Source organism: Miniopterus schreibersii (genome assembly GCF_964146895.1).
Source record: "Miniopterus schreibersii genome assembly, chromosome: 6".
Lineage (NCBI taxonomy): Eukaryota > Metazoa > Chordata > Mammalia > Chiroptera > Miniopteridae > Miniopterus > Miniopterus schreibersii.
Window position 1 is genome coordinate 65330879 of NC_138107.1, and position 17373 is coordinate 65348251.

A 17373-nucleotide genomic window follows, 5' to 3' on the forward strand; every position below is an offset into this window, starting at 1 on the left:
CTGAAACTTTCCTCCCTCAACAAGGCAAAGTTAGGGCCCTGATAACTGTTTCTAGTGCCCCTGAGCAAAACTTTCATGGCACTAATTCAAATAATCACATTAAATACTAAATTATCTCTAACCAACCATCATTCCCATGCCTTTTGTTGACTGTGAGCCAGTGAGAAAAGGCAGTGCATGGAGTGTCATCTCAAAGTTAGTGCCTGCCAGACAGAGTGCCTGCCACAACTCAGTGTTCAAAAAGTCAATATTTCTTGGGCACTTCTTGAAGTAGAAAGTGGTTGGAATAGATGTTTTCACTGAAATCACCCAAACCATGTCAATCTTGCCTTCCTTTTATCACTTTTTAAATCTCTTTTCACTGCTTATTTTAAATTTTCCATGACCCTTTTACTCTTTTTCTAAGAAACCCATAAAGCTTTCTTGCTACTCTCATACACATTTGGATAAATAATTGTACTTACAAGAGTTTTGTTAAAACAATCAATAAAGCATTCCACTTACAAGGTAAGTAGTTAATAAAGGAACCTTTTTACTACGTGTAATATCTTAATTTTACACAGGGATGTATTTCTGCAAGCTCCCATCTCTTTGACAGATATTATTATGTTTACAACAAACATCACTGAAGAGCCAGGACAGAGTGTGTCATGTCGCCTTCACTCTATAAAGGAACAACCTGAGCTTCGATTGCTAAGTGATTGCCTCACAGGCATGCAGCTCATCACTGGACTGCAGGACCACTTCTGCAAATTCTGTCCTGGAGCCATTCAGAAGTGATGAAAATGTTGGCTTGACTGCTCGGAAAATGCTAGGCTGGAGTCTTACAAGCAAATCAGTTTATCTGACATTATCCACATGCACGTAACATTTTAACAAGGGCTACTTGTGATGGAAACAAACAGAAATGTGTAGAAATACAACACATTTTGCTTTTAAATGCTGACTTTAATATTTACTTATACATTGTGGAAATTCTATAATTTTTAGCATATCAAGTTCTACAATAATCTAGCCATCTCATGATAAACTAGTTTTTTGTATAGAGCTACATATTAAAAATTCCAACCAAGAAATAAGCACCTTATATGTAAACAAAGACACGTAGCACTAAAAAACTTTGTAAATCTGTTTTGTTAGAATAAACTTGTCTCTGCTTAATAAAATGAAAAGGTTTATTTAAAAACAAAATTATAAAGCATTACACTTGAGGGTGCTCATTTTTAAAAATAGTTCTAGCTGTAATGAGTAAATATCAATAACTTTCTAAAAAGATAATAAAATAGGTTTAGCTTTATATTTTGAATAGTTATAGAGTCCAGCAAGTTACTAACAGTAAGATGAGCGGGCCTTTGTATTCCCCCGTGGACCTATCACTGGGTGTAGGCTGCCTACAGAAGTGGGACATGATTTTGAGTGAGGCAACTCCCTTTGACTAGGGATCAGTTTCTTGAGAGGGACTCAACTGTGAGATATTAACAGGCCACCGTGGAAGAATAAGTTCTTAATGCTAGAGGAGAAATCGGGGTGGCGCACCACAGAGTACACTGAATTCCATACTCTGCATTTCACAATCCACTTGCTTCAGGTAATACTGCCATCCATCTGGAAACAGCTTGTACAGGTGAGTAGGTTAGTATTTGGTTTCTTTTCCGAGGTGAAATTGCAGGATTAGTGGAACAAACCACAGCCCCAGTGTTAGTCTTGGGACAGCAATTGATAAACTTTGTCTCCATCCTTTACTATCCATTCTGTGTTCTCTGGACCCTTAGTTATGTCTATGTAATCCAGACCATTCAAGGGAAATAGTGACTTAGACCCCTCAAGTTTGAGGATCTGGACCCCTCAAGTTTGAGGGGTCTAAGTCACTGTTTACCTTGCTTGTAAAGTGTGGCTATTCCTCCAATGCAGTGCCATCAAAACTGGATAGGGTCAGAGGTTGAACTATAGTACAGCAGCACCAGAAGCCTCAGCTGATCCCATGGAGAGTTCTGAAGCTGGCCTGGACTTTCATAAATGTCCCGAATTGAGATGCTTTGTACTTCATTATTGTTAGCAACCAGTCATGAGATGAGGGTTGCTCCTGGAGGTGAGCATAATCATAAGCAAGCAGCTCACTTTGACTGATGGTAGTTCCAACGAGGGACTTGGCTGTGAGCTGTCAACAGGCAACACTTCTGGCAGCTGGATCATGATCAGCACCTCAGTCCAAAGGGGGCACCTTGGCAGTGCCCGCAGCATTCACTGCAGTCTGACTTCTAGAATGCTTTCTTTGAATTCTGTTTATTCCAAATATAAGTTTGTCACCCTGGAACTATGTACAGAAATAAGTTTGTGCTGACACAAATTAATGATCTTTTTCAATTCACATGTAGGCTCTATTACAAAAAATACAATGAAGATGACACTATTGGTACACCAACAATAAATAGGACACATGATTTTATAAGTTGTTGAGATGGATTTTTACCATTCCTCATATTCGCTTACCTTATAATACCTTGCAACTTGTATTTGCAAGGCATGTGTCTGCTAAGACTAATGTTCTGTAGTCCATACCAGGAGAAACCCTAAAGAGCATATATGGGCGTCCAATCCAAGACCATGGCCTCATTACTGCTCTAAACACCTGGGCTAAATAGTCACAGACTTACATAGTAATTTGATGAAGATACAATAACTATTTGATGAAGATACAATATACAAGTCAAATATAAAACTTGATTTCTTACGCTGATTTGGGCTAAATGCATTTTTACTCTTGAGTAGGAGAAAACATTTTTAAGAGGAAGGTACATTTTAAACTTTTTAGTCCTTGAACACTATGTTTAAGCTAAGAATTAGTAATTTTAGCCTTAGAGTGATTTTAAAAAATTGGAAGAAACTAATGTGTGTGATAAAATATAACTATTATCAGTGCTTGCAGATCATCATTACTTGACTTTTTTCATCTTTGGAAAAGTTAATACATATTAAGCTCTCATTCAAAGGTCATTTTAATTCTAAATGTACATTAAAATTTATCAATTTTTCGGCATAATTTTAACATACTTTCCAAGGCCCTGTCTACTGACAACACCACATTTGATCAAATAGTATCAGTCTTGCAAATAATGTGACTATTTGATAGCCATTAGAAGGCCTGATGGATTTTCTCGATATATTCCTTAAGGAATTATAAATACATTCTTTATGAAAGAGTTCTTGTATAATAATACAAAAAGTGATTGCCAGTGCTAATACTTTTGGTTGATATCACTCTGCAATCATTATTTCCAATAAAAATGATTGACGGTCTAAGTGGCTGACATGAGGATTGAAACACTCTGTTTATTGCTATTACCATTGTTGGACTAGCCCATAGGCACTTACTTGCAGCTAAGGCTTGTTATGTGAGAAAGGATATACTTCTCCAGAAAAATAACAATAAAATGACCTTGCATTCATCCAGAAATGTTAGTTTCAAAAGTAGATAGAAATACCAATATTTTCCAGATTATAGAGGTAGATTCATTAAGGAGTTAGGATTTAGACCCAGGCCTCCTAACTTCTAGATATATCTTTCTATTAAATAATTTAAATAAATCATCTTAATAATTATATTTATGGAAACCTGTATAGGCAAATTAAGGTAATATATAAAAATGTCTTAGAATTTTAAAAAAATACATATGCCAAAAGTCAGCCTGAAAGATTCTATTAAATCCAGTGTACTCAATATACAATGTATTTATAACAGTTGGCCTCTTCTGAGAAATTAGTTGACAGTTAAAAATATTTTATAAAAAAACTTGAAAACCTCCATATTAATGTATTAGTTTTATATTGTTGCATAACAAATCGCCACAAACTTAGAGGCTTACAATAACACCCATTTATTCTCTCATATTCTGAATGTCAGAAGTCCAGGTGGGCCTGGCTGAGTAGTGTGCTTAGGGTCTTCCTGAGACAAAACTCAAGATAGTGACTGTCCTGTGCTCTTGTCTGGGACCCAGGAGGTGGAGGTGGGGAGGGGAGGACTATTGACTTTCAGCTCATTCAGGTTGTGAGCAGAACTCAGTTCTATTTGATTGTAGAACTAGGTCCTCATTTCCTTTCTGTCTATTGGCCTGGGATGGTTTTCAGCCTCAAGTGCTTCATATTTCTCTGACTTCCCCTTTGGCCACCAGCCAGAAAATGTTATCTGCTTTAAGACTCCTGTGATTAGATTAGGCCCACCGGAATAATCTCCCTGTTTTAGGTCAAGCTGGAAAATGTCCCTGTTTTATGTCTATGGCATAACACAATCACAGAGTGATTGATTGCTCACTATATTCACAGGTTCTGGGTATTAGTGTGAGACACATTTAGGGGGCATTCTGCTTACCACAATTAAAATAAGAAATAAAATTAAAGTGATTATTAAAATCACTGGTTGACGAATCCAATTTTTCACTTAAAACCCAAGGCCTTAATTATTAAGGGAAGCATGTAGCTACATTTTTGTACTCAAAAACTATAAATGAAATCAAAAGGACATTTTTGTTGGGCAGTATTACTATTTTTAGAATATATTTTGCATAGCCAAAAGATGCATAATTTAAAACTGAATTATGCTCTGCATTGGACCAGGTGAGTGTAAGAGAGTTTTCCATTTTCAACTGACTGATTTAAAAATAAAATAATTCCTATGTTCCATTATGACTTATTTTAGTTCTTTTGAGGGTAATCTTTCTTTATTCATTGTTTCTGTCTTATGTAGTATACATTTAAATACAGATATTTCATTAAAAGTGATAATTTTAAGTTTGTCTCTCTAAGATTGAATTAATAACATTTCGTTATGAAGATATGGTTATCTCTTTAAGAGGTTTCATTTTCTGGGCCTCTTAGCACATCAGAACATTTGAGCCCAAAATACTAATATAGCAAAACAGCACCCACCAGATACTGCATGACTAAGCTTTTCCTATTGACAGTATCCATTCAAGAAGACAGGCATTCAGAAGACAGATATCACATGAAACATTGGTAAATGTCTGTACTGTCGTTTATGTAGGGAGGGGAAAAAAGTTCGCTCAGTAAAAATGTTGATGGAAATCTTCTTATCCAAAAGCAAGTGAGGAGATTATATTGTTGTAACAGTTTAAAATGTTTGGGAGAACTTTATATTCAGCCCGCACTTACAATCTAATGTCATATAAAGGACCCAAGATGAATGACGTTTACTTAATGTGTCAGCCTAAAACAAGGCAACAACAAAAAGTATTTTGACCTGCATCTGTATTTGGATGTTTTTAAACCAAACAAGTAGACATTTTAAAGGTCATATTAATAGATTTACCATATCCCCCAATTAGGATAATTTGTGTATTTTAGAAGGCTGTTTACCTATTAGAATTGCTTTGAATCTAAGATGAAACCAGAGGAATGGAAAAGCTAAGAAGAGATTAAAACCTTTCTGGAAAGGAGACCAGTTATTTTTCTAATTCCAAAAGGGAAAAAATAGACCATGCTTACTCTATCAAAATTCTCAGCCACCACACATCTGCCATATCACAGTGAAGCATATTTATATAACTTTTGAAAACGTCATTGTTTACTTTCTGCTTTTGACCTTTCAAGAGTTCATTTTTTTCTTATTTTAATATTCTTAATATTTCCACAATATTTCTTTCTTATTAAGATATAGATGTTTTACATTTCCAATGAGACCTGTAGCACAATGTATATTTTTCTTCTTAAGTTGAATCTTGCAGATTGTAAGACACTCTGGTTCATTTTCTCCCTCCATGGATCATCTGAAATTATTTACTTAATACTTAATTTCTTTTCAATTTATTTGAATATGTATAGTCATGCTGAAGCAAAGGGTTTTGCTATTTCTCTAGGGGAAAAAAAGAGACTCAAGAAATTCTAGCAGTTATTCACATTTGCATATTAAAGGAAACAAAATATTAGATTGTACATAGTTTGCAGTGGCAGGTGGCTCCCCCCTCCACACACACACACACACACACACACACAGTCTCTACTAACAGAATCTCAATTTTGTTCAGATATTTGGATGATCAGCAGAGCACTCAGGGAAGTCCAATCCTCTCTCAGGTCCAGGGGATGAATTACAATTGGTTTACAACAACCGCAATAATCCTAATCCTTTTTGCCAGTGACTGAGTTCAGGAAAATAGGCATAAGACTTAGTTTTACCTAATAAGATGTAAGGAAGTCTGCTGAGTGCCTCTGGGATTTTTTTTTTCCCCCTGAAAGACTAAAGTATTGCAGAAGGAAGGGAGTTTTTCTGCTCAGCTCCTTTCTGCCTGCAGGTGTGGTAACTGTGTGAGGATTTGAAAGAACATCCCACAGTATAGATCCAGAGCCATGGAAGCACAGAGCCACTGAGCCAACAGTAGCCCACTTCCAGACTTCATGACTGAGAAAAGATTTTAAAAGCCCTGTATGTAAACTTCCTGTAGTTCAATGTTATGTTACTTGCAGCCAAAAGCATTTCTAGCTAAAGCAGTTGCTTTTTGTTTTGCTTTCATTTTTATCCAATTTACCAAAAGTAATCCTGAAGATAGTAGATCTGAGTCCTGCTTTTGAGATAGTAAATGACAAGCTCTTTAGTAAACCGATGGGGGGGAAAAGTGCTTTTAAGAGGGGGGGTGAGGAAACTATGTAGTTTTCATTCATTACTAAACACGTACCGATCTATTAGCATCTCCAAATGAATATCTGCAATCTATAAAGTACTCAAGCACCTAGTTTAGAATACTCTAGGAAAAATGTATATATATGTTTTCATGTGGCCACTGAACTGAAATTTGCCTCATGGATTTGTCCATATTAACTAAAATTTATCTTTTCAGTGGAATCCCCCTATTCTTAGGGCTGTAGCACTACTATAAATATCTGGGTATAAAATATTTTGCATGATTAAAAAGAGAGAAATTAGTCATATATAGGTATGTTCATGCTGAATGAGTATCATTGTTTTTTCAAAGGGAATTATATTCCACATTTTGCTTCAAGAGGAAAGAATACCTTTGGGGATACTGATTTTATTTGGAGTTGCATAAAATTTAATAGCCATGTTTATGTGTTCATTAAAATCATGCCCCTTGGATATTCTAACATTTATAGTCTGTCTTAGAAATAGTCTACTTAAGTAAACTCTATTAAGATATGATTTAATATGTCAAACTAAACTAAACATTTTTAAACATAATCTAAATATCTAGGAATTGATCAAAATAGAACAATAAAAAAAGCACATAAAAGTTAAAGGATAGAGAATTAGTTGAATGACTCATGGTGTATCCTTGAATTGGCGGCATATATATTGCTGAGTACTCAAGGAGACTTTTTAATCAAATGAAAAGAATAAAAAAATTAGGTGACAGAATATGAGCAAGATTCATATTTAATTTAAACACACATAATTGAAACATATTTATAGAAAAAGAATGGAAGTATATACAATAAAGTAATACTGTTGATTATATTTATTGTACAGTTTAAATATTTTCTATAATAAGATATTTATGTAATTGGGAGAAAACATAAAACTGATTTTAAAATGAACTAAAAGTTATGCAATCTTTACAATGTCTAAGTAAATATAAAATCACAAGGAAGCTTGGGCGTATGATAGCAGCATTCATAAAAATGAGAAAGTAGAAATCAGCCTTCCCCTACAATCTGCAGAATGATCTGTGATTAGAGTAAGATTTCTATCAGATTCTGGCTGATTATCTAATCTGATCATCCCTCTTCAAACTAGAAGTTGTAATAGTGTATTTTTATAGGCATGTTGCTTAAGGGACAAGCTTTATAGCATGAAAAACATGTAACAGGATTTGTGAATTAGAAGGTAGGATTTAAATCATAAGGCAGACTGTCCTAAAATGGGCCACTTGTGCTGTTTATTTATAACAATGGATGACAAACTGATGAGAATGCCTAAGCAGATTAAATGATACTGCTGCTGCAGTTGAGAAAATTGAGCTAAAATATAATTAACTTTCAGCAAAAGATGACTATATTCCGATCATTTTGACCAGGGATATTTGTTTTATGGGTATACAGTTATATGCATTAAAACACCTTCATAGTTAATATTAGAACACCTGATTGTTAATAATTTTAAACTGATGCTTAAAGAAGTTGTTTAAGACATGATTTGCTAATCCAGGCTTCTTAGGAATGCTGTCCCAGTCCATTAGAACTGATTACATTGTTTTATTTATATTAGAAGTCTATCAGCGATATTGGTGAGCTGATACCAGTGTTGCTTCCTAGTTAAAAAATCACACCTGAACACATTCCCATATATTACAGTGATTGCCTATCAATGATAAATATAAATCATTTTAGGGAATAAGTGATTCAGTTACATCGTGTAACGTTTTTCTGCAGCATCTGTCATAGTCACTTGCATCCTGCTGATGCTTAATAAACGTGAACTGATTCACGGGTCCAACTCTTTTTCTAATTCAGCACTTATGGAATCATGTGTCCAGTGTTTGAATTGTACTACCCTCTCTCAGCTTCTAATAAGTATGGTGATATTATCGAATAATAGTTTTATATATATAAAAAGGTTTATATATGTGTGTGTGTATATATATATATATAAAATGTTTATATATATAAAAACATATATTTTTATTTTGAAATTGATTTTGAAATTGATTTTAGAATCTTTGTGAACAATGAGAAAGATAAGAAAATTTAGTTGCCTTAAATGATAGGCTCCTTTTTCCAGAATTTTTCTAGAAGAAATTATTTTGGTAATACAATGCCATAAAGATTGGAGTTTTCCCCAAAATTAATCTATGAATTGAATGTAATTTGAATAAAAATGAAAACATCATATATGTGTTTATGAAAACCTAAAAAACTGATATTAAGTTCATGTGCTTTGTCTATAATACCTATCCTTTATAACTTAAAAAATATAGACTTTCATTGTAGGAAGCTTTATTGTAAGAAAAAGAAGTAGAAACACACTGACAGTGTTGTTAAGGTGTGACTCGGTGTTTTCCAGGCAGATGTTTATCAGCCTTTTACTCTGGGGTGCTACTTTCTAGTTATTATAAAACCATGCCATGCAATATCACTGTGACTCTGGATCTGGCCAACATTTTGGTCTGTCATGATTGACAACCTTATCTAATTTTTATCTTACACAGCTAATTTGATTTCATCATTACAGCCCCAAATACAATATGGAACCCATGATGATTCAATTACCTTTTTTCAGTTGATAATATTAACCATTTAGCTGGAGACTCAAGTTAAATCTACCTCTCAAATAGTCTACTTAGGCCTACAGAAATCAACCCTTAAAGAATGATTTACATCATCAAATGGGCTTTGTCTGTCGTTACAGATAGTCTCATAATTTTTACCTGAAACATAAAATATAAGATTTTTTTTTTTTTTTAGAAGAAAAGATGAGGCTAAGAAATGCAGCAGAAACTGTAAGTTAGGTGCTATCTGGCAAACTTGAGACTGTTATCCTGTTAGGTCATCTCTCCTGGGCAGTACATCATTTTCAATTACATTCAGACTGAGCCATTGTCAGCTATGTCACATCAACTAGCTGAAGCAACTGGGAAGAAGTTAGTATGCATTTTTACACTCTGAAAGAATTATGAGTAATTTTTTGAACAGTGTGAATCATGGGATTTATTGACAAAAATCACTCATCGGCCAAATTACAAGGGGATGCAAAATCTTCAGTATTTAGGCAATTATGTACAATCCAGTTAGAGGAGATGTGATTTAGATAAATGCCAGTTGCTAAAATGAGAAAAGCAACAACACAAAAGAATAATAATAAAAAAAAAGAGGAGAATGAAGAAAGATGATCTAAGAAGTTAAATGAGAGAGAGTTAATGAGTAAAGTTAAATGAGATACAGCGAAATTAGATAAAGCCCTGCCTTTGGGTAATGATGCAAGTGAAGGATTACCCTTGGTAGCAATGTGTGGGTGTCCCTGTTTATTAAAGTTGCCACGTCACTAAAGGTGATGATTCTCTTACAAATCTTTAAGGAAAAGGAGTGCATGTGAGCTAACAGGTTTGTAATAAAGGCAATAAAATGAAAATATCCTTCTGGATTACTCTGAGAGCAAGGGGATAAAAAAGGAGAGCCCTGGCTGGATCGTTCAGTCGGGTAGAGCGTTGTTCTGATACGCCAAGGTTCTGGGTCAGTCTCCGGTCAGGGCGCATGCAACAAGCAACCAATGAGCGCACAAATAAATGGAGCAGCAAATTGATATTTCTGTCTCTCTCTCTTTTTCTCTCTCTCTAAAAATCAATAAATAATTTTAAAAATAGTAGGATTTTAAAAAAAGGGGAACAAAACCTTTATTAATTAATACTATAAAAGAGAAACCAATAAAATATGATATAGAAAATGCTTTATAATTTTGTAGCATGATAAGTCAGAAATAATAAATTACCATTTAATGAAACCCAATGAAGAAAGGTTTGTTTTATAAAACACCATCTGTCAATTTTGGCTTTAATGTGTCAAAAAAGAGAAAGCATTCTAGTGAAGAATGTGATGCATTAGGGAAACAAAAAAAACAAGTCTAGACTGAAAGTTCAGCTAGTGGAAGAAGCTTTTACATGAGTTTATGTAGAAAGCATATTGGTTAATATCCTAAGTATGTTACCATGAACAAAGGACATGATAGAACACTTTGTTCAGTCCTCCTTGTATTTTTTCTTAGTCACTTAAACCAAGTCAAAGGAACCTCTACTTTTTATTTCTTCTCACCATGTTACCCTTGAAGTAGGACCCAGAACATCACTATATTTCTAAAACTAAAATCCACATCTTCAAAGCCGTTGAATAAGTTTAAATTTTAGCCTTTTGGTTTTTTTTAATTCTGAGAGATGAATTCACACTTCCCAATACTGAGCAAACTTCGATGTCTCATTAGGTCTCTGTGCCAGAACCGAGATCTTGGCTGCAGACAGCTCAGTTTCCTTACCTTATTTCTAGCCCCCAGCCCTCAAGTCAAACAGCCTCTCAGACCCTTTCTTTTGTCTTGGACCATTTAGTTTTGTCCTTACTTTAGTCTCACTGAGCATTGCACCTATCCAGCAGTTAGATGAACCCATCACCTGAAAAACAGCTGAGTAATTATTATGTATTATGTCAACTCATCATGTAGGGCTCTCAGTCCTCACACAACATGGGTGATCATAGTATATTCATAGAAACCAGGTCTGAGGGGGAGAAGAGGTTCTGCATCAGAAAAATACCAAGATTTTCTTCACATTGCTCCTCATTATTTTATTGATTTACAAAATATGTTCTTAGTGCCTATTTTGTGCAAAGTTATAAGTTAACAAATTAGAGATGTAAACATACATTTTTAAATGGTCACTTTTCTCAAGGAGCTTATGCAAATAGATATGACATTTGGAATGAAATTAGAGCAAGATCTTACTGGAGCACTAAGCAGAACTAAGCCAATCCCAATTAGATATCATTTAGGAGGTGATATTTAAATTGACCCTTGAAGAAAAATAAAATATTGATATATGGTAAGAGGAGTACCTAAGGGATAAAAAAATTATTAAAGAGTAAAGGAATAACATTTTAAAAGGCACAAAGGTGGCAAATAACTTTCCATGTACATGGAACAGCAAGGAATCCAATATATTTGGAATCTATGATGACTTGAGAGATTAAATGAAATGTGTCTGAAAAATATAGTACAAGATCATGGAAGCCCTTGAATGATAAAATAAGGATTTTAGAACTCATTATATAAAGAATGGGAGCCATTGGTGTTTATTTATCAGAGAAATGACATGATATTCTCTTGTCCCACTTTTTAAAATTCACATCAACTGTTTTCTTTGTTTACAGCACCCTTCCACCATAGTCCGTCCAACCCTCCATGATTTTTTTTGGTAAAGTTTAGAAGTTTGTTTGATACACCTCTTATGAAAAGAATTTCACCTCTTCTGCTAAGCTTTGAAGGACTAGTTTTTCTCAGAATAAGTTTACATTTCTCCCATTTTCCTTGCTTATGCTCAGAATTTTTTTAATGATTTTTGTATAATAATCATCTTTTTTTTTTAAATCTACCCTCACCACTTGACTTGATTTCAGGGAGAATTTATCAATGCTCTTTATATCCTCAATATCTTTATAGCATGTTATTTTCTAGATGCTTAGAAAATTTTAGTTGACTGACTGGTCAGAACTATGTCTTGGTAAGAAACCTTCATCCTCGGGGAAGAAGACAAAATAAATAGAAAACAGAAACAGAAGGACTATTTGAGGATGAGCCCAAATAATTTGGAGAAAAGCTGTATTATAATGGTTTCATTTTGCCAAAGGAAAATATGAGTTCCCTCTAAGGGGTTGTATTTCATACTTCTTTGGAACACCCAATTCTTTAGATACCTAGAAGCCATCATTGTCCCTTAAAATAGAATCTAGCCTACTCTTTTTGTTTTTTTGGTCTGAAAACTTAAAAATTATCTTTAAGCAAGTTTAAGCTGTAATACTATGAGTTCATAACAGTGAGAAAAATATCAAAAGAGATAAATGCACATCTCGTTCTGTTCCCTGGGAAGAAGGTGTATCTGATATTTCCCACAAATCTTAATGTTTTAGTGTTCAGAAGTTCAAGTTCTATTTAAATCTCACTCAGCTGATTCAAAATTAATTATATGCTGTTTCTCTCTTGCTTTTCTACAGTATGCTGCCTGGCTAGTCCTGTGGGTTACGTGGAATGTGTTTGTCATCTGCTTCTATTTGGAGGCTGGGGACCTCTCAAAGGTAATTTGCCATCTATTTGCCTGAGTCATCAGCAGTGTGCTGATAAGCCTCTTCCCAAGTAAGGCAGAGTCTCACCCTGCTCTTGTCACTTAGATGGGCCCCGAACGAAAGTACATTGAGAAGCTCTCTCATCTTGATCTCTGCGTTTCTACCATCAAAGATATGTTTTTGTGTTGTCACAAAAATGTATTTTTATTTTTAAGCAAAACTAATGTGAAACATTGATTCCTATAGTGGCCATGCTGTAGACGTTTAAAACATTGACTGATTGAGAGATTTCTGCAGCAGAATAGGAATTTTTTTAGAGATAAAATCTTGAAGATTAAGTCGTTTAGTTTGCTTATTGCTCTGCTAAAGATTTTCCTGATTGGGCCCAAATAGCAATGCAATAATTTGAACAATTAATGGGTTTTTAGTTCAGTAAAATTGTTATCAGAGGTGTATAATTTGTTATTTAGATAAATAAAAGAAACATTTTATTCTAAAATAGTCTACAAAATACTTATAATACTTTCTTTTTCACTAGGTTTCTTTAGTTTGTGCTGTCCTCATGTTTCTTTGCTTTTGGGTGTGTGTATTGCTATTCTTTTTCTACCACGAATCCCTTTACTATTGAAATAACGCAGTCTTTCGATCTCTAAAACCAAGATCTTTCTTTTGGAATGCAGTTCATACCAGGTAAATCAAATGAGATAATCCAGTCAAAGTAACAACATATCTGGCTTGAAATGCTTGAGAGGGATGCAAACTTGTACTTCTTCATATTAACTTTAAAAGACAGATGGTAAAATGTTCTCTCGCCCATCCCTTATTAGAACAGAAAGACCCTGCAAAGAGGTTGACATGTTAAAAACCCAGAGACGATAACGTGCTTTAAAAGGCATAAAACCCCAACTGAGCTGTAAAGTCACCAGGAATTACTTTGCAGGGCTGTATATTTTGGGAGGTGGGTGATGGGAGTAGTAGTAATGCACATTTTTAATCTAGCATGCAAGAGTTTTACAAAGCACTCTGAGCATTTGCAAGGATGCTGATCTGACCTGGTAGAGGCATTTCTATGATTCTTGTAGCGCATTGTCCTCCACGCTCTGGGCAGAAGGCAGTCTTTTCGGAAGGTGCTGTAGCCAATGAAAAGAAATCGTTCAGGTGACTCTGGGAAGAACATAGACAGGACTGATGCTGTGTCCGTGCCAGAGAAGCAATACACACTTCCCAAGGACTTGAATGCCTTACCCAATTTATATATTTCCGCTGCTCTCTAACCCATTTTATTCAAAGAAATTCCACACTAGAATGACTTTTAATGATATTTTTAATTTCAAATAATCACCTTAAAAATTGGAAGGCATTTATTCAGGCATATTGGCTGAGTAAAAATGATCTAGCAGATCAGTTTGTTTAATATAAAAGGAGAGAGGGAGGGAGAGAGATTTGAGCCAAGCAGGCTGCACAAATGTTCTGTAATTGTGTTCGCTGTTCCACGTGATAACTGCAGGCACAGTATAGAGCTCGTGATCTCATGACCTTGGACATGGGCAATGAAACCGCAGCAAGGGTACATCCTAAAACATTACAGTTCTAGACAGTTGCAACCCAGATGACTAAGAATTATTCTAATGTACACAGGCAGGTAATGACTACCCCTTGGCAGTTAATACTATTTCTTTTCTTTTCACCTTATAAACCAATGCTAGGCTCCACAGAGCACATGAAAATTTAATATTTTTAAACAAATAATCTAAAAGAAAACCATAAAGGGCAAAGTTATAATAGTTATCTGCACTAGGATTTTTTCTCCTTTTCCTACTCAAAAGGTTTGAGAAAGGAGTATGTGTACCATTTAATTCTTTAGCTTCTGTAACTGCCTCACATTCTTTAAGTGACAGAAGGAAGCAGTGGTGATTGAAAAACGTACAGATATATAAAAACTCAAAATGGGACTCCAGAAACTGCTGATAATACTTAGATTACAGAATATAAACAATTTTTTCTCAACCCACCAAAAAATAAAATAGTTTGACCATAGGAATGGGTCATTTTGTTTGAGGCTGAGGGAGAAATATGGGAAATTGATTCAGAGAGGAAATTCTTATATATATGAAAGAAGTGTGTTTATTTTTATAAAATATTTTATAAATCATGATTTCTTCGCAGTGAATGTTGGCAAGAATGTTAAGGCAATCTTTAGTTACCTGTTAGAGTTTAGAATATTGTGTGGTCATTTTGCACAGGGTCTTTTCTGTTTGTTTTTTTCTACACTGTTTACCTGGTACTAATGAGCAAAACAGAGATTAGAGTCATTAACCAACCCAGTGTGTACATTCAGTAATGAAATGGCTTAATTACAAAGATATGATACACAGGACTGACCTGTTTGATCTTCAGTTTTCTTTGTACCCATAGTTGTATAGTCAATGAATATATTTTAATTTTATCCCCATAACATTTAAGGAAAAATAAAACTAATCCACCAGAGAAACTGCTTTAAAATGTTTGTATCTCAGTTAAATTAAAATAATTGGAATATAGTATAAAACAGTGATAGCAACCGATGATAGCAACAAGCATATACATTATATAATAATTATTTCCACATTGTTTACATTAATGGTTTAGATTTAATGTTGTAACTAAATATCCTATTGAATCATACAGTGTGTTACAACTTTGGCTGATATTTTAATAGATCTTCTATTAAGGAAACAGATTTGACATTAGTTTGTAACCCAGAGTGTCTGCTAACTTTGTAGGCAATTGCCTTTGAGCATTCAATGTCTATTGAATTAATAATTTCAGACTAATAGTTTTGAGAATTCCTCATGTAAATAATCTTATTGTTCTATTGTGTTGTTTTGGACCCTTCTGATTCTCTTGCTCACATGTCAAATAGACAGAAATGGGAACTAATTCCAGCTATCAACTGGAACTGAGTTATTCTGAAGAGAGAATATCTGCTATTTGTTCTGTAGTACAATTTTAACTTCAAAGTGCATGGTAGTTAGAAGGTAAACACATTTAATGTGGTAATTTACCTATTAGGTTCATCACCTGGGAAATAAAATTTATTAAATAATTTTTGAATAGTAATACAAAGGAAAAAATGTAGTGGTCTTTTGTGGTCTGTAAAAGCCTCTATTTTATTGGATGTGATAGAATCGAATATTACTCTTAGGCTAAAATTACATTCTAACACTTTCTTTACATGACTATTTTGAAATCTCGGTTTTTACATTTGTAATTTATGGGGCACCATTGGTGAATGATATACCTAACTTTAGAAATAAAACAATAAATTTACAGAACATGAAGGAGCAATCAAGGGATTATTTTACACTTAAAACAACCAATTTCTTTTAAACCCCTTGAGACTAAGGATTCAGGTATATATCCCTCAGGCTTTATTATATTATCAGACACTTACCTAGTTAAACATATCCTAAAGCAATTAATTATACCTAGTGATATGTAAGTTTCATAATGAACACTTTTAATTGCAACTTCTAGATAGCTGCCGTATTTGAATAATGTGGATAGTTGTTTATGTGATCTAGAAAAAAAATTTTACTTTTAAAAATAATATAAAATAAACCCATGTAAGAATGGGGCCTATTAAAGCTTTGGAGAATAAAATTGCCCCCTTGCAAATGTAAGAGACAGAAAGAAGATAAAACCTGCCATTCACTGTAGGCAATATGGAACACATCCTTTAAGCCAGATGTGAGGGCTGTGTGGATCAATGTACTATTGCAACAGTCCCTATTTTATTCCTTCTATTTTAAAAAAAGTACTCATTTAAAAAGGTGCCTGATATTTGGATATTTTCTGCTCAATGCAATCAATATTTGTATAAAAATTTGCTTTTATGATTTCATACAAAAAAGATGATATGGAGAGAAATCTCTTATAATAATTTTTATATTTGAATTAGTGCTGTTCTTCAAGAAGCAAAAAATATCTATGCAATTACGAATAAATAAAGAATTCCTCTGATAATTGATTTAAGACTAAGTTAAACAAATATCAAGAGGTCAGTTTTTTGGATTCATATCTTTTTATTTTGCTTTTTTTTTTTTTACAGAAAAATGTATATAGTCTAAGAAAACTTGAATTAACAGTTACTGAACTAATAAGAAAATTTTCACTTTCCAACCATCAAAGTAGATTTTGTTTTAGGTTATAGAATAAAATGTCCTATACATAATTAGGAATTAAGAATGTAATTTTTGGCCAAAATAGAAATGAACCAACCTGTTATAATTTGGTTAAAAATTATTAGAAAAACAAACCAACAAGGCATGATGTGTCTTATCCACCGTAGGCTGGCTCCTCACCTGAGCTGTGCCTTTTCCACCCAGCGGGAAGGACAGAGCCGGGCCATGGGCTGTGGCACCAAGAGCCCAGTGGGTCTCCTGTGTGAGGAACATCCCGAGTGGCTGTCGGGCTGTGCTTCCCAGTGTGTTGTTCATGTGGAGATGTGAATGCCTACTGCTTAAGATATCTCTATAAAGTGCCATGTGATTAAACCTTTTTCTTATTTCTGGGGTTTTTTTGTTGGTTTTGTTCCTTACAACATACAAA

The 17373-nt window shown here is 34.2% G+C and overlaps 1 protein-coding gene across 2 annotated transcripts in view; it reads left to right on the forward strand.

Annotated features, from left to right (window-relative positions):
- Window positions 1-17373, forward strand: part of NKAIN2 (sodium/potassium transporting ATPase interacting 2) — a gene marked incomplete at its 3' end in the record, with an annotated part of 758467 nt that overhangs the window by 414018 nt on the left and 327076 nt on the right. For both annotated transcript variants that reach the window (XM_081140145.1, XM_081140146.1), the window contains exon 3: window positions 12715-12795. In XM_081140145.1, coding sequence (XP_080996271.1) covers window positions 12715-12795 — 81 coding nt within the window. The remainder of the gene's footprint in view (window positions 1-12714; window positions 12796-17373) is intronic.